At 40.2% G+C, this 13,392-nt stretch overlaps 1 protein-coding gene across 1 annotated transcript; it reads right to left on the reverse strand.

The window, feature by feature from the left end:
- Positions 1-413: 413 nt before the first annotated feature.
- Positions 414-12,934, reverse strand: LOC110529916 (nuclear receptor subfamily 2 group E member 1-like). The gene is made up of 9 exons (XM_021612576.3): positions 12,314-12,934; positions 9,618-9,763; positions 8,914-9,001; positions 8,416-8,651; positions 7,907-8,053; positions 7,581-7,677; positions 7,186-7,335; positions 5,918-6,026; positions 414-2,139 (listed from the first exon to the last, which is right to left on the reverse strand). Exons 1-9 carry the CDS (start codon positions 12,369-12,371, stop codon positions 1,977-1,979), a joined length of 1,194 nt encoding a protein of 397 aa, XP_021468251.1. The 5' UTR covers positions 12,372-12,934; the 3' UTR covers positions 414-1,976.
- Between the last annotated feature and the right edge of the window lie 458 nt (positions 12,935-13,392).

The raw sequence follows: 13,392 nt of genomic DNA on the forward strand, positions 1-13,392 counted from the left end.
CTAACCTCAATGACAGAGTGAAAAGAAGGAAACCTGTACATAATTTTAAAAAATATTCCAAAACATGCATCCTGTTTACAGCAAGGCGCTTAAGTAATACTGCGAAAGATATGGCAAAGAAATTTGTTCTTGAATACATAGCATTATGTCTGGGGCAAATTCAATCACAGAGTACCACTCTTAATATTTTCCAGCATAGAGGAGGCTGCATCATGGGTGTGCTTGTCACCAGCAAAGGACTAGGGATTTTTTTTGTAACACAACAAAATGTGGAATAAGTCTAGGGTTATGAATACTTTCTGAAGGCACTGTACCTGAGAGAGCTGGATAGCATATTTAGTCAAAAAGGAAATGTAAATCAATTTCCCAAACAATGTGGTATAAGGTAACTAAATTACAATTTGGGACACACATATTTCAATATCATTTATTCTTCTAATATATTTCAGTACAACTCTCACAAGAATAAAACTCCCACTTTGTACAACAGAGAAAAATATTTACAGCCAACAACAAAATCCACAAATCCAAGTGCTGAATATTTTTTTCCAGTGTTAGTGTCTAACTTCCTACTTAATACTTCCCCACACATACTGACACACAAACGCAAACAGGCAACATTTCTTTCACTCAGCCTTGAACACTGAAACCTGCACATACCAAAAGTTGTTTTACTTCTCAATTCCTTCTGCCTGTCATTCATCGCTTGTATGGGATCATCACACGAGCTCCTGGAGGACAATCAGCATTCTCCTACCTTGAGGAGGTGGCCACTCCACTTCATGCAGGCAGTTGTGACGCTTCACACCCTTTGGTTTCAGTATTGGGCAAGGGGGCAACGACCCTATAGCACATCTGACCGTGGATCATGCTGTGAATCATCTTTTTTGGTTTCTTCCAGTCGATCAGATTGAACATGGCAATAAAAGATTGAAAGGGCATTGGTCGTAAAGCTTATTGGTCTTAGAGACACTCAAAAACATCTCTACGTTTTAAAGGTTCACCAATTGCGCACAGATGGCTCATTTCAACTAAAGATTTTCCTTATTTTGTGTAAACCAGAGATTGCAGTATTTAGCGAAATTGTAGCAATCTTAAATTGGCTAGACAATTCTATTATTATACTGAACAAAAAAATAAATGCAACATGCAATAATTCAATGATATTAATGTGTTATAGCTCATATACAGAAATCAGTCATTTTAAATCAATTTCACATGAATGTGCAGGACCACAGCCAATCAGAATGAGATTTTCCCCACAAAAGGGCTTTATTACAGACAGAAATACTCCTCAGTTTCATCAGCTGTCTGAGTGGCTGGTCTTAGACGATCCCGCAGGTAATGAAGCCGGATATGGAGTTGTGAAGCCGTTTGGATGTACTGCCAAATTCTCTAAAACGACGTTGGTATGGTAGAGAAATGAACACTAAATTGTCTGGCAACAGCTCTGCTGGACATTCCTGCAGTCAGCATGCCAATTGCAGGCTCCATCAAAACTTGAGACATCTGTGGCATCTGGTGTTGTGACAAAACTGCACATTTTAGAGTATTTTTTTGTTGTTGTCCCCAACACAAGGTGCAGCTGCGTAATGAACATGCTGTTTAATCAGCTTCTTGATATGCCACACCATTCATGTGGGTGGATTCATTTGGCAAAGGAGAAATGCTCAGACAGGGATGTAAACAAATTTGTGCACCAAATTTGAGAGAAATAAGCTTTTTGAGCGTAAGGAAAAAATCTGGGGTCTTTTATTTCAGCTCATGAAACATGGGACCAATGCTTTACATGTTCTGTTTATATTTCTGTTCAGTATACATCCTCAAAACGTAAGCCTAACCCAAAGATTGGTAAAATCAAGGTTTTTATGTTCTTCAAGTTCAATTTGTCACGTGCTCATTAGAATGTTTGTGTCTATGAGCCTTAACAGACACTCTTGGCTAGTGAGCGTAATGTTGATATGGCGGAAATAAACTCATATATCGCTTGATTTGTACATGTCAGCGAGGAGCCTTGTGATGGGCACGTTCCCAATGGTCTTCTTGAAAAATACTTCTTCTATGGTGGATGGGCTGACTGACCGCAGAGCTGGTAGAAGTAGGAGCAGCTTCCCAAAGCGGCAGGGCTGAGTTGGATATCTGCAAATAACAAGAAAGATGCAGAGATTTAGGTTGTCAACCCACTCTGCCCAGAGTGGCCAAAAACGTGCTTTGGTGATAAAATTTCACATCCCTATGTTTCAAAATGCAATCAAACTATGATTATTCTTGTTCTGAATTGTTCAGTGAGTTCTTTCTCTAACATAACATTAACATTATATCCAAAAAGTCAGATTTGGTAATGTAATACATCTGATAATAAGCACCTGTTGACAGAGCTGCAGATTTCTCTAAATGCTTTTGAGGATTTATATTTTGTGGTGGTCATCTTCAAAATTGTTTCCACAGGTTGCAAAAAGCTAAATTAGTATGGCACGACCTGAATTAAATGTAAAAGGCTTTGAAAATAAAAAGCTTGGTATAGTGCTCCTTGAGAAATCTTCGAATAAGAACAGGTATTTCGAAAAAAAATATGAAAAGTGCATCCTAAAATATTAAAATACTATACGTCATGTCTCAAAATCGATATCTGTCTTACCTCTCTATATTGTTTTATGTCCTGCGGATTCGAGAAGAAAGATGACGAGAACACAGAATCAAGCCTAGGTGACATGATGCAATTTTCCTGTTTTTTTACAACTTTTTTTCTCTGGCCATTGATTTAGTCACCCTAATTCTGGCCTTCCTACAAGTGGACCATGGGTTTTCTTAGAAGATTATCTACACAATTAACACATTATTTTACCCGTTGGACAAAATATGCTTTTTGATTAGACACTCTGAATTCTTTCATCACCTTTAAATTTCATTTGAGACTTTTGAGTAATTGCACAGTGACTCCCTCAACATTTTGTGCTTGTAACTGTTTATATGAATTGAACAAGTACCCAGCAAACAGGGGACGTCCTAAGGACATTAGGGGACGTTCCCATTAGCTCCCTTTTAGGGTTTCGGCGAAACGTTATCCCACTGACGTTCTTAGATCATTCGGGAACATTAAGACATGACTGGGACCATAAAAGGATATTCATTACATGTCCTGGTTTTGTCGCAGTATAACGTTATAATAAGGTATTTTGATGTCCTCTAGCGACCATTACAAATAGGTTCCTATTAGATTATGACATTACGTTATGCTCGGGACATGTAATGACCACAATGGGACATTTCAGACAGGTCCTGGTTTGCTACCGACAGAATGTTACGATAAAGTATTTTCATGACCATTAGGGAATGTCCCTTTTGGCTCTGACAGGACGTTCTCCTTATGACGACCACAAAGGGATGTTTTCTACAGGTCCTTGTTTTCTCACGTTAGGACGTTGTCATGGTCCAAGAGGGCTCTATCTAGTTCCCAGTACGTTCCGGGGATGTCATCAAGGACGTTTTTAAGACGTTCTCATAAAGCTGGCGATATGGACAAAAAGTAACACATTATGTATACAAAACTATGTGGACACCCCTACAAATTAGTGGATTTGGCTATTTCAGCTACACCTGTTGCTGACAGGTGTAAAAAAGAAAAAATTGAGCACACAGCCATACAATCTCCAAAGACAAACATTGGCAGTAGAATGGCTTTACTGAAGAGGTCAGTGACTTTCAATGTGGTGCTGTCATAGGATGCCACCTTTCTGCCCTGCTAGAGCTGCCCCGGTCAACTGTAAGTGCTGTTATTGTGAAATGGAAACATCTAGGAGCAACAGTGGCTCAGCCGCGAAGTGGTAGGACACAAGCTCACAGAACGGGACCACTGAGTGATACGTGTAAAAAAACATCTGTCATCACTTGTAGCACTCACTACTAAGTTCCAAACTGCCTGTGGTAGCAACGTCAGCACAATAACTGTTTGTCGGGAGCTTCATGAAATGGTTCCCATGTTCGAGCAGCCTCACACAAGCCTAAGGTCTAATGCAGGCGTCTCTATCTCAATATCAAATCATTTCTGGGTAACAATTAAGTGCTGACTTGGATTGTTTTCAATTAAAATTGTCAAAAAGAAGCAAAGAGAAATGACTCAAGCAATAACTTTGCTAGGACTGTCTGGGAGTGGTCTGATTGGGGAGGGGAAAACTGAATACTAGCTGTTATTGGTTTATTAACTAAATTTATGTCGCCAAGCAGGCCTAAACTCCATTCCACCAAAACAGGCTGAAATTTCAGACGTTCTTTTCAAACCATTCTTACACTTAAAGGGCATCATCATCATTTTCGAATTTCACAGTATTATTCCAACCTCATAGTGTGGAAATATATATTAAACACAGGTAAATCACGTTTTTGACTGCACTGGGACTTTAACACAATATTTATTATTTGCAAAGTATGGCAGTAACCCAACTATAAGAGGCAGATGATCTCCCTTCCGGCTGCTGCTGACAACAACTTCATGTAAATTGTCCTTCTACGTCATAATAATTATATGTCTGCATAGCAAACTCCAGTCACCACGTCATAGACTGTTCTCAAATGGCCACCCGTAGTATTTACATTGTCCCCCCCCCCTTGTTTTTACACTGCTGCTACTCGCTGTTTATTATCTATGCATGGTCACTTTACAAATGACCTCGACTAACATGTACCCACACAGATTGACTCTGTACCGTAGGGCTACAGACGAAACAATTGTGTAGGACATTAAATGTACTGATAGATTCATCAACTACATGGCTATTTAGCAACGATATCATATTTAGAGATAGCAATCTAGCTAATTTGTTGTGAGGTCCCACATCCTCAGGGGGTGTCGCATAGGCCTATAGATTAGGCCAATATGCGAAAACATAGATGGCTATCTAGCAACAAAATCATATTTAGAGGTAGCAATCTTGCACACACTAAAAAAAGTGTTCTTACGGAACCTCTAAAAGTTCTATATAGAACTCTATAATCAAATAGAATATGTTGTTTGTCACGTGATTCAACAGGTGTAGCCCTTAGCGTGAAATGCTTACTTACAAACCCTTTAACCAACAATGCAGTTCAAGAAATAGAATTGAGAAAATATTTACTAAATAAACTAAAGTGAAAATATATATATATATATATATATATATATATATATATATATATATATATATATATATATATATATATATCTTAAAGTTACACAAGAAAATTACATAACAATAACAAGACTGTATACAGGGGGTACTTGATGTGTTCAATGCAAAAGGTGAGCTACTCTCTGCGGGCGCATTATTTCGAAACCATATTAGCCTACATACTGGGATGTAACGTGCTGCCATTTGTTCAATATTGAGAGTTGAGAAATAATACTCACATAAAGCTTAGGCTCTCCTCTCTTTATCAAAGTTGCTTTACAAACTGTGTTTTCCCCACAATTGCAACGTTGAAATGTTGCGCAATCATCGTACGCTTGCGTTTATCAGAATTAATCTTTCCCTCTACTTTGTGCGCACAGGTGGGAAAGGAAGTGAAAGCTGGCAGCGAAACAGGGACAGGGCATATACTTTCATTGCATAGATTTGAATAATGCACATTACTGTTGACCAAATAGTGGTTTTACAACCCCCCAAAAATAGCATATTTATCCACAAACCTCCACAGCACAATGACACAACGTCCAGATGACTTTAGGCAACCATTTCGTGAAGTTCTGGGGATGGCCTAACGACTAATTTTGTTTACAGGGTAACCCATCTTGCTGCATAATAGCCTATTGTAGATACAGTAAGTATGGCTATATTGGCCACCTGTGTGCCAAGTATTTTGGTAAATGGAACACATAGCTGAATTAAACAAGAGCATATCTGTTTAGACAAAAATAAATGTTTGTTTTTATCAAATGTCTCACCTGGTGTGTATGTAACTGTTTAGGGTGAGCTGTGCCTCATCCTGGAGTGCAGCAATGGCACTGGCGTTGCGGAAACTCCTCAACTCCGACCCGTCATGCGTTGGCACTGCTTGAAGGGAAAAGGAATAAACAGCATGGTTACTGACTGCCATTATGTTCAAGCTGCACCTGACAAATATATTGTTTTCAATGGACATGTTCATACACGAAAAAAGTCTTCAAAAATGTGCAATTGTAATGTTAAAAAAACATGTTATTTGGCTTTTATGTCCTTGACTATTCTACCTTTTTCACCTTTTTTCTGAAGTATTGGTGACCTCGTAGGGTTGGGGTCAATTCCATTTAAATTCCAATAAATTCAGAATGTACACCAAATTCCAATTCCAAATGTTCATAATTGAAAAGCATTGAAGAGAATTTGAATTTCAGTGTACTTCCTGAATTGATTGGAATTCAAAAAGTTGTGTAGGCACGGGTGGGCATGGACGGGCCAACCCAGTGGGGAGCCAGGCCCAGCGAATCAGAATAAAAATAAAAACACGTTTTTTAAATGCTCTCTACTTGCCAGAGTTCCAAACGGGACATTATATTTACCTTTTTACCTAAACATGCAAACATCATCAAATATAATTCTTATCATCATTATTCACGACTCAGGCAGGTTTATCCGTAATCACACATTAATGTAGACGTGTTTAGAAACATTATTTTCTTATTTACAATAAATGTGACTCCAAAATGACACAACATATGATTTACCATTCATTTATATTGGCCCAAAATAATCTGAAAAGCAACCAAAACAAACAGCAAATGCATCCAACAAATTGGTAGAGTCACAAGCTTGATGTAGTCATTGTGTGCTATGAATATGGGACCAAATACTTAACTTTTTACTACTTTAAAACACATATGTGAATTTGTTCCAATACTTTTGGTCCCATAAAATAGTGGGACTATGTACAACAAGACAGTTCATAATCCAGTTTCTTTATCACAGTCAACACAACTATATTTTAGCTTTAAAGATGCAAAAATGTATCTCAGCCTAATGGCAAAATGTGTGCAATAGCATGAGATTAGCTGTAAAGCTGCACATTTTTATACTTCCCCCATGGCTAAATGTGTAGAATTGCTGTCCCCCCACTAACGAATGTCTGACTATTTTACTGAAATGTAATTACATTGACCCCAATGCTGCCTTCTTATTACTTTAGTGAGGATAATTTCATTGAAAATAAATGTTGAGTACCCCCTCTTCAACTCACCAGCTTTAAACGTGACGATGCACTTCAAACAGGCGAACTCAGTTGCGTCCAGGCGCAGCTGTCTGAACCAGGTAACGACCTCTTGCAGGGTTTGTATTTCGGAGATTATTTTATTCATCCGCTGGGACTCTGTGTTGTCTGTATTCATACCTTCATTGGTGGGGGTGGGGGGGGGGGGGGGGGGGGGCAATAACGATATTAGCTAAGAAACATATGCAGAAACATTTACAAGGTTTTGTTACATTGTAATTGAGGATAATGTGAATATTTCGAAAAACAGAAAAGGAATGCAAAACATGTCTCCACTTTCGTTCTGAAAATTGAAACGAAAATAATCTAAACGAAACCCAACGATAGTAAGTAGAGTTAACCTGTTGATCATATAGGTTACATACCGGAAACAGCGAGCAGGGTTTTGGAGTCCACCGGAATGGCCCACTGCGCTATGCCCAGAACAAACAGTTCTCTCCAGGCTTCCTCCAGGAGGATTAGCTGCAAAACGGATTACAAACCTCAGTCAGCCCCCATGAGCATGGCTAATATACTTTTGAGAAAATATAGATAGGGATGTATGCTTTGCACACATTTGTCATATTATTCGAATAATGGATTTAGGCCTATGGAATTGCAACTTTTCTTTTTGGAAGGGGATAGCTTAATAAAGTCGCTAATTGGCTGATATCCAGCCTATAATATCCATATACTGAATATAGTGGCTTACCTGGTCAGGTAAGGGGAGCGTGGAGAAGGCGGGCACGCTCTTGGCCCACTTGATGCTCATGAACAGCAGGCGCGCGGCTGACTCACACACCGACTCAGTAGCAACCTCATAGAGATACATGGGTGTGCCGCCGACCTCGTGAGGGTACTGCAATGCAAGAGGTCAATAAACAAATGGCGCCTGTTGGTGCTATTTGAATAAAACATAAATATTGTGTTATAGGACTAATAAATAACATGCTGCACGTTGGTGACAAATGGGCCTGTGTGTGTATCTCATAAAAAACTAAGATGTAGGCTATAAACTCATGTTGCCTGCGTTGGATTTAGGTGAACACATGAATGACATATTGTGTCCCTCGAAGCTGTTGAATCAGGACGGGCATATCAACTTCTAAACCGCTTAAAAGTGGAGAAAATAAATAACTTTGCAACGTGCAGGCCTCGTTGACTCATTGCCCACATAGCGCTGCTCCGTGAGTGAAGTGCGAACGGAGGACAGAGGCTTACCTTCGGGGTGGGCTGGGCCAGTCCCACGATGGCCTGCCTCTCCGGCGTGCAGGCTACTGTGCTCATCTCCAAGTTATGTGGCTCCAGTTGTGTGACCGTAGTGAACAAAGGCGGCCCCGGTAGGCTCGAGCCCGGGAAGTGGGTCGATGAACCGTTCACCTCTTTGTGCCCCCGGAAATATAGGGCGACCTGCTTGCGTATGGTGGACGTCCTGGGACCCCTCTCGTGCTGAACGGCTGAGAAATGGAGAGCAGGGACAAGACTCTTTAGTAAAATAATGGTCTGTGAATGCCTTATTTAAAAATGTTTTTATTTTGTTCGAAGATTGGTAAGGTAAAAGGCTTAGCCTCTCATGATAACTTTATGAATACGTCCACTGTTTACCCAGCTCTCAGCTGATTCCGTTAAATACGGTTTTTCCATCCGATTTGGCCACCTTAAACCGAAATGTCATAGCGGGCGTATAGCCAAAATAATAATTTAATTAAGCCCGTTTACCATCTTTATTCATGTTCACTTCGAGACACTTTTTCAAGCGGCACGCTCGGCATTGGTTTCTGTGCGTTTTGTCCACGGGGCATCCTCCCTATGATGGAAAAGAGAGAGAGGGAGAGAGAGACAGAGATCGAGATGGGGGGAGCGAGCGAGAGAGAGAGAGAGAGAGAGAGAGAGAGAGAGAGAGAGAGAGAGAGAGAGACAGAGAGCGAGATGGGGGGAGCGAGAGAGAGAGAGGAGAGAGAGGAAATCACAAGAAAATTAACACGTTTGAGGGAAGCGAAAATCTACAGGTGAAGGATGTGTTATTATCATAGCTATTGACTCGATCCCCCGCGGCTCAGCAGCAGTCTTATCCCCGAGGATAAGTAGGGTTATCCCGCCCACTGCTGGCTAAATCCTCGGGTTAGTGTCATTACATTAGATTGGATTACACCTGATAAATTAATGCAGGACTGTGTTTAACGCCAGTCAATGACCCTGGTAGGTGATGCAATTAGGCCTTTGCCGTGCCCTGCATCGCTGGGCCCTCTCAGAGACACATCTCAGGGGAGATTCAACCCTGCAGACTCAAGGCTGACCAATAACGTAAGACGCGTAAAAAATGTGCAGTGTGTGCGCCAAAACTACAGGTCATATTTGCATACATTTAGGACCCCCTGAATTGAAAATAGATTACCATGAAATTCAGAAACACTGCCCACTACCTGACAGCCTGATTTACAGACGTATGTTCTGTTTCTACGGATGCTCCTCTTGAAGAAGCCAGAGCAGCCGTCACACGCATACACGCCATAGTGTTTCCCAGAGCTCCGGTCCCCACACACTTTACACGGGATATCCAAGATACGACCTGGATAAAAATAAATACACATTAATTAATTAATCTTTATTACTTTTGATAGTTAATGTACTTTGTGCCTGAAAATCAAGAATCAGAAAGGTGTTTTACGCGTCATCAAAGGCTTGGAAGAGCACCCATCAGAATAAATTATTTATTCAAACTCATGCGCTGTACCCCCTCCACCTCATCACCCCCCTCCCTTTTAATGAGGGACGACAAAACAAAATACACAACGTGACAATGGGCAGCGTCCCGTGCCTTAAATAGGTCGCCCGGCCATGGGCATGTACACGCGCGCGTATCTTGTGAGTTCGTGGGAAGCGTCATATCTGATGTCTCTAAAGACAATGCCCGGGGGCACACAATGGAGACATTAGGGAAAGTGTTAACTTAATGATTTTCCCCATTGAACCTCGTCTGACTGCCCCGATCTCGACAAGCTGCCAACTCCCCCTCATAATGGGAATCGACAGCTGCTTTATCCCGCAGGTCTATAGGCCTGCGGATTAGGGAGTGACACCGCACAGAGAATAATGCGCACCAACTCGTTTCACCAACTCAAATGAAGTGTATGTAAATTGACCCGGGAGTAAATGAAACAACATTGATTTCTATAAAGATTTGTATTCAAATCCATTTGAAATAATTATATTTGTATGTATATGAGGGAGTATTTTTATGGCGGGATACGCCGGCTATGTAATTACACTGACGTTTTGGCACCTGCTCATTGATTCACCAGTGACCCATCAATAAAGGGTAGCATGGGAATTTGAATACAACCCCATAACGACAGAGCAGCAAAAACAATCGACTTCGGCGAGGAGTTGGGACTTCAACACACCAATTATACAAAGTGTCTCAAGAGTGGTTGTCTATTAGGCTAAAAAAAATCCAGCATACATCTAAATTATTTAGAAAAAATATTTGATGCCATGGCTACAAAAACAAATAAAATAGGCGTAAACGAAGTGACTCAAACTATTCGTTAAAAAATAATGACTGTATAACCTTAAACAATTAATACAAGTTGACAATAGCCTAATTGCGCATCTGAAACTATTATGGGCATAGAAGTAGGCCTATATAACGAATGAATCCAATATAACAAATGTTTTCCTCACTGAACAATTATAATTAGGCCTACGCACCAATAAAGGGCAGAATGGGGGTCCCAGTCGTCGCCATTGTGTGCCGTAATTGCTTAAAAATATATGGCATATTCCATTACTGATTACCATCAGTCCCAAAACCTGCTGAAAGAAGTTAGTTTTACTGACTGAGCGAAAGGTTTTTGTGACCAGCCACAATGTGTGCAATTAACTTGGAGGAAAGCAATAGGCTATAATAATGATTGTGATGTTGATGTAAATTATTCTAATTAAAAGCTATATGAAAGTGAATAATTGTAGATTAGGCTACTGCCTGAGATTTTCCAAGGCCTAAATAGCAACCAACCAGGCATTGGTGAAACGAACCTATGCGTTTTAGGCATATTTCGTTTGGAAGTGCTTTCAGTTTAGCAACACTTTATGTACGAATACAAATACATGCAAGCTAGTACAGAATATGTAATATATGGCTAATTGTTGTCTCATTATTACAGTTATTTGCACACACATTCTGTATTTCAACCTACACACACACACACACACACACACACACACACACACACACACACACACACACACACACACACACACACACACACATCATCATCATCATCAAGACTAAGTTGTTAATCAATAAATTAGCTGACTGGGCTATCATGCAATGGTGGCACATTGGCCCATTGTCCTACCTCGATAACCCTCACTATAGACTTTCGAAGTGCAGGACTTTAAATTGGAAACAGCAAGAAACTGTAGCCTATAGTTTGTGTTCTTATTCAGCGTCATGTAGGCCTGAAATATTCTGCTTTTACAAACTGTTATGCTGTTTTCAAATGAAACACAATACCTTGCTCTTGTTAAAGCTTTTAGAATGTATTATTTTTTATATTTTTTTAATATGATTTGTCAGTCCATTATGTAAATGTTTTGCTGATACAGTGGTTCAGTTCAGCACACTATTTCAGGAACATTCTAACCCTAACTAACCCCTTTTACCTCTATTCCTTCTCTCACCTCCTCAGTCTTGTAACTCACTGTACTTGCAGTGTAATTTTCCATGAGATATTAATGCACTAATACTCAACAACAAATAACTAGAATTAAACAGGTAATTAATCAGCGCATTATCTTGTACAGTGCTCAATGAGTCATATTTGTGGGGAGTATGCCTAGGCTACCATTCTCACATTGGAACATTTAAAAAATATATTTTTTTATGTAATAACAAAATTGACTTCAACATTTAAGTTATAAAACGGGAAGCAGATGTAGCCTACAGCAACTCCAAGGTAAACGCAAATTGTCGCTGACTTTATTTCGGAATTTTTCAACGCTTTTCACATAATATCCTATTACTTTTCGAATAATACATGTTTGAAGTAATAATTATAAATACATGAATACCTAATTATATGTGAAGGACAAATAGGAACTGTAGCCTACTTACTTGATTTAACATTCAGAATATCCAAACACCCACTTGTTGAACAGGTGGCTTTGCTCATCGTGGACAGTGTCGTTCTACACTGTTTTATATTTTAACAATCAAAATCCACTGTCGGTGCAAAAGTAACAGCTGAAGAATATCAAAAAATGAAATATAGCCTACAGTTTTCCTTAAAACAATTCGATTTCTGTAATGTCGCCCAATTTGATATTTTCCAAGGATTACCAAATTCTAGTTACCAAGATGGATTATGGAGTATTTGCAAATCTTGGACGTTGAGTCACACAAGGTCCAGGCAGTGTGGCCAGTAGCGCGAAAACCGGATAGAGATCCGTCTACAAGCGGCGAGTGGCAACAGCTCCACCGTTGCTCGGAGCTCAACACCGCGCACAAAGTTGTTTAGAAAAATGCCGGATCGGCGCTCCTGAACAGACGGACTACCCAGCGAGTCCAGTCTAAACCAACAACAAAACAAGGCTCTTCTTAACTGTAATATTTACGAGAAGTGTCAGAAAAGGCGGAGGGTGGAGAATTCCGCTTGCTTCACCCACTTAGCTTTTCCATGCTTTCTACTCCCAACTTCTGTGTGCCAGCATGACGTCACCCGGCTCACAGGACTCGCTTGGAGGCAAGTGAAGTGGGAAAGAAAACACTGGGCTGTTTAGATGCGACTATCTGTGAATTAATATTACGGGGTGTTGTACATCGCTATTGAACTCTTCTCTCTATTTTTTACCATTCTTTCTGACTGCTGCATCTATAATGTTTTAGTGCAAATGTTTAAATAGGTGCAACCTCTTCAACGGCTAGTTAACATATTTGAACACAATTGAATGTGCACCTGTTGCGCTTATGTGCATGGTGCATTCACTTGAACGTGAGTTGTTACTAGTATTGTCTAAAACGAATGTCGATCGATTATCATCGAGAGAGGGTGAGTTATGGATTTTGTCAACGGTAGACCGTTTGGGCATCCCTCCAGGGCTATGTGTGAATTCAGCGGTTCCCACTGACCTTTTTTAGTCGGCAACGAAGCAGGGGTTCTGGGTCGGGGACTCACACGCTAATGTAGCCTAAAC

This window comes from Oncorhynchus mykiss, chromosome 8, assembly GCF_057628025.1.
Source record: "Oncorhynchus mykiss isolate SJ-2025 chromosome 8, ASM5762802v1, whole genome shotgun sequence".
NCBI lineage: Eukaryota > Metazoa > Chordata > Actinopteri > Salmoniformes > Salmonidae > Oncorhynchus > Oncorhynchus mykiss.

Bases quoted from the DNA above. Each gene is read 5' to 3' on its own strand.
- LOC110529916 (XM_021612576.3), bottom strand. From the start codon at position 12,371: ATGAGCAAAGCCACCTGTTCAACAAGTGGGTGTTTGGATATTCTGAAT. The intron at 9,002-9,617 runs GTAGTGGGCAGT...TTTCCATCATAG, and splicing joins TCTGTAAATCAGGCTGTCAG to GGAGGATGCCCCGTGGACAA. The intron at 7,336-7,580 runs GTATGTAACCTA...CCACCAATGAAG, and splicing joins AACCCTGCTCGCTGTTTCCG to GTATGAATACAGACAACACA.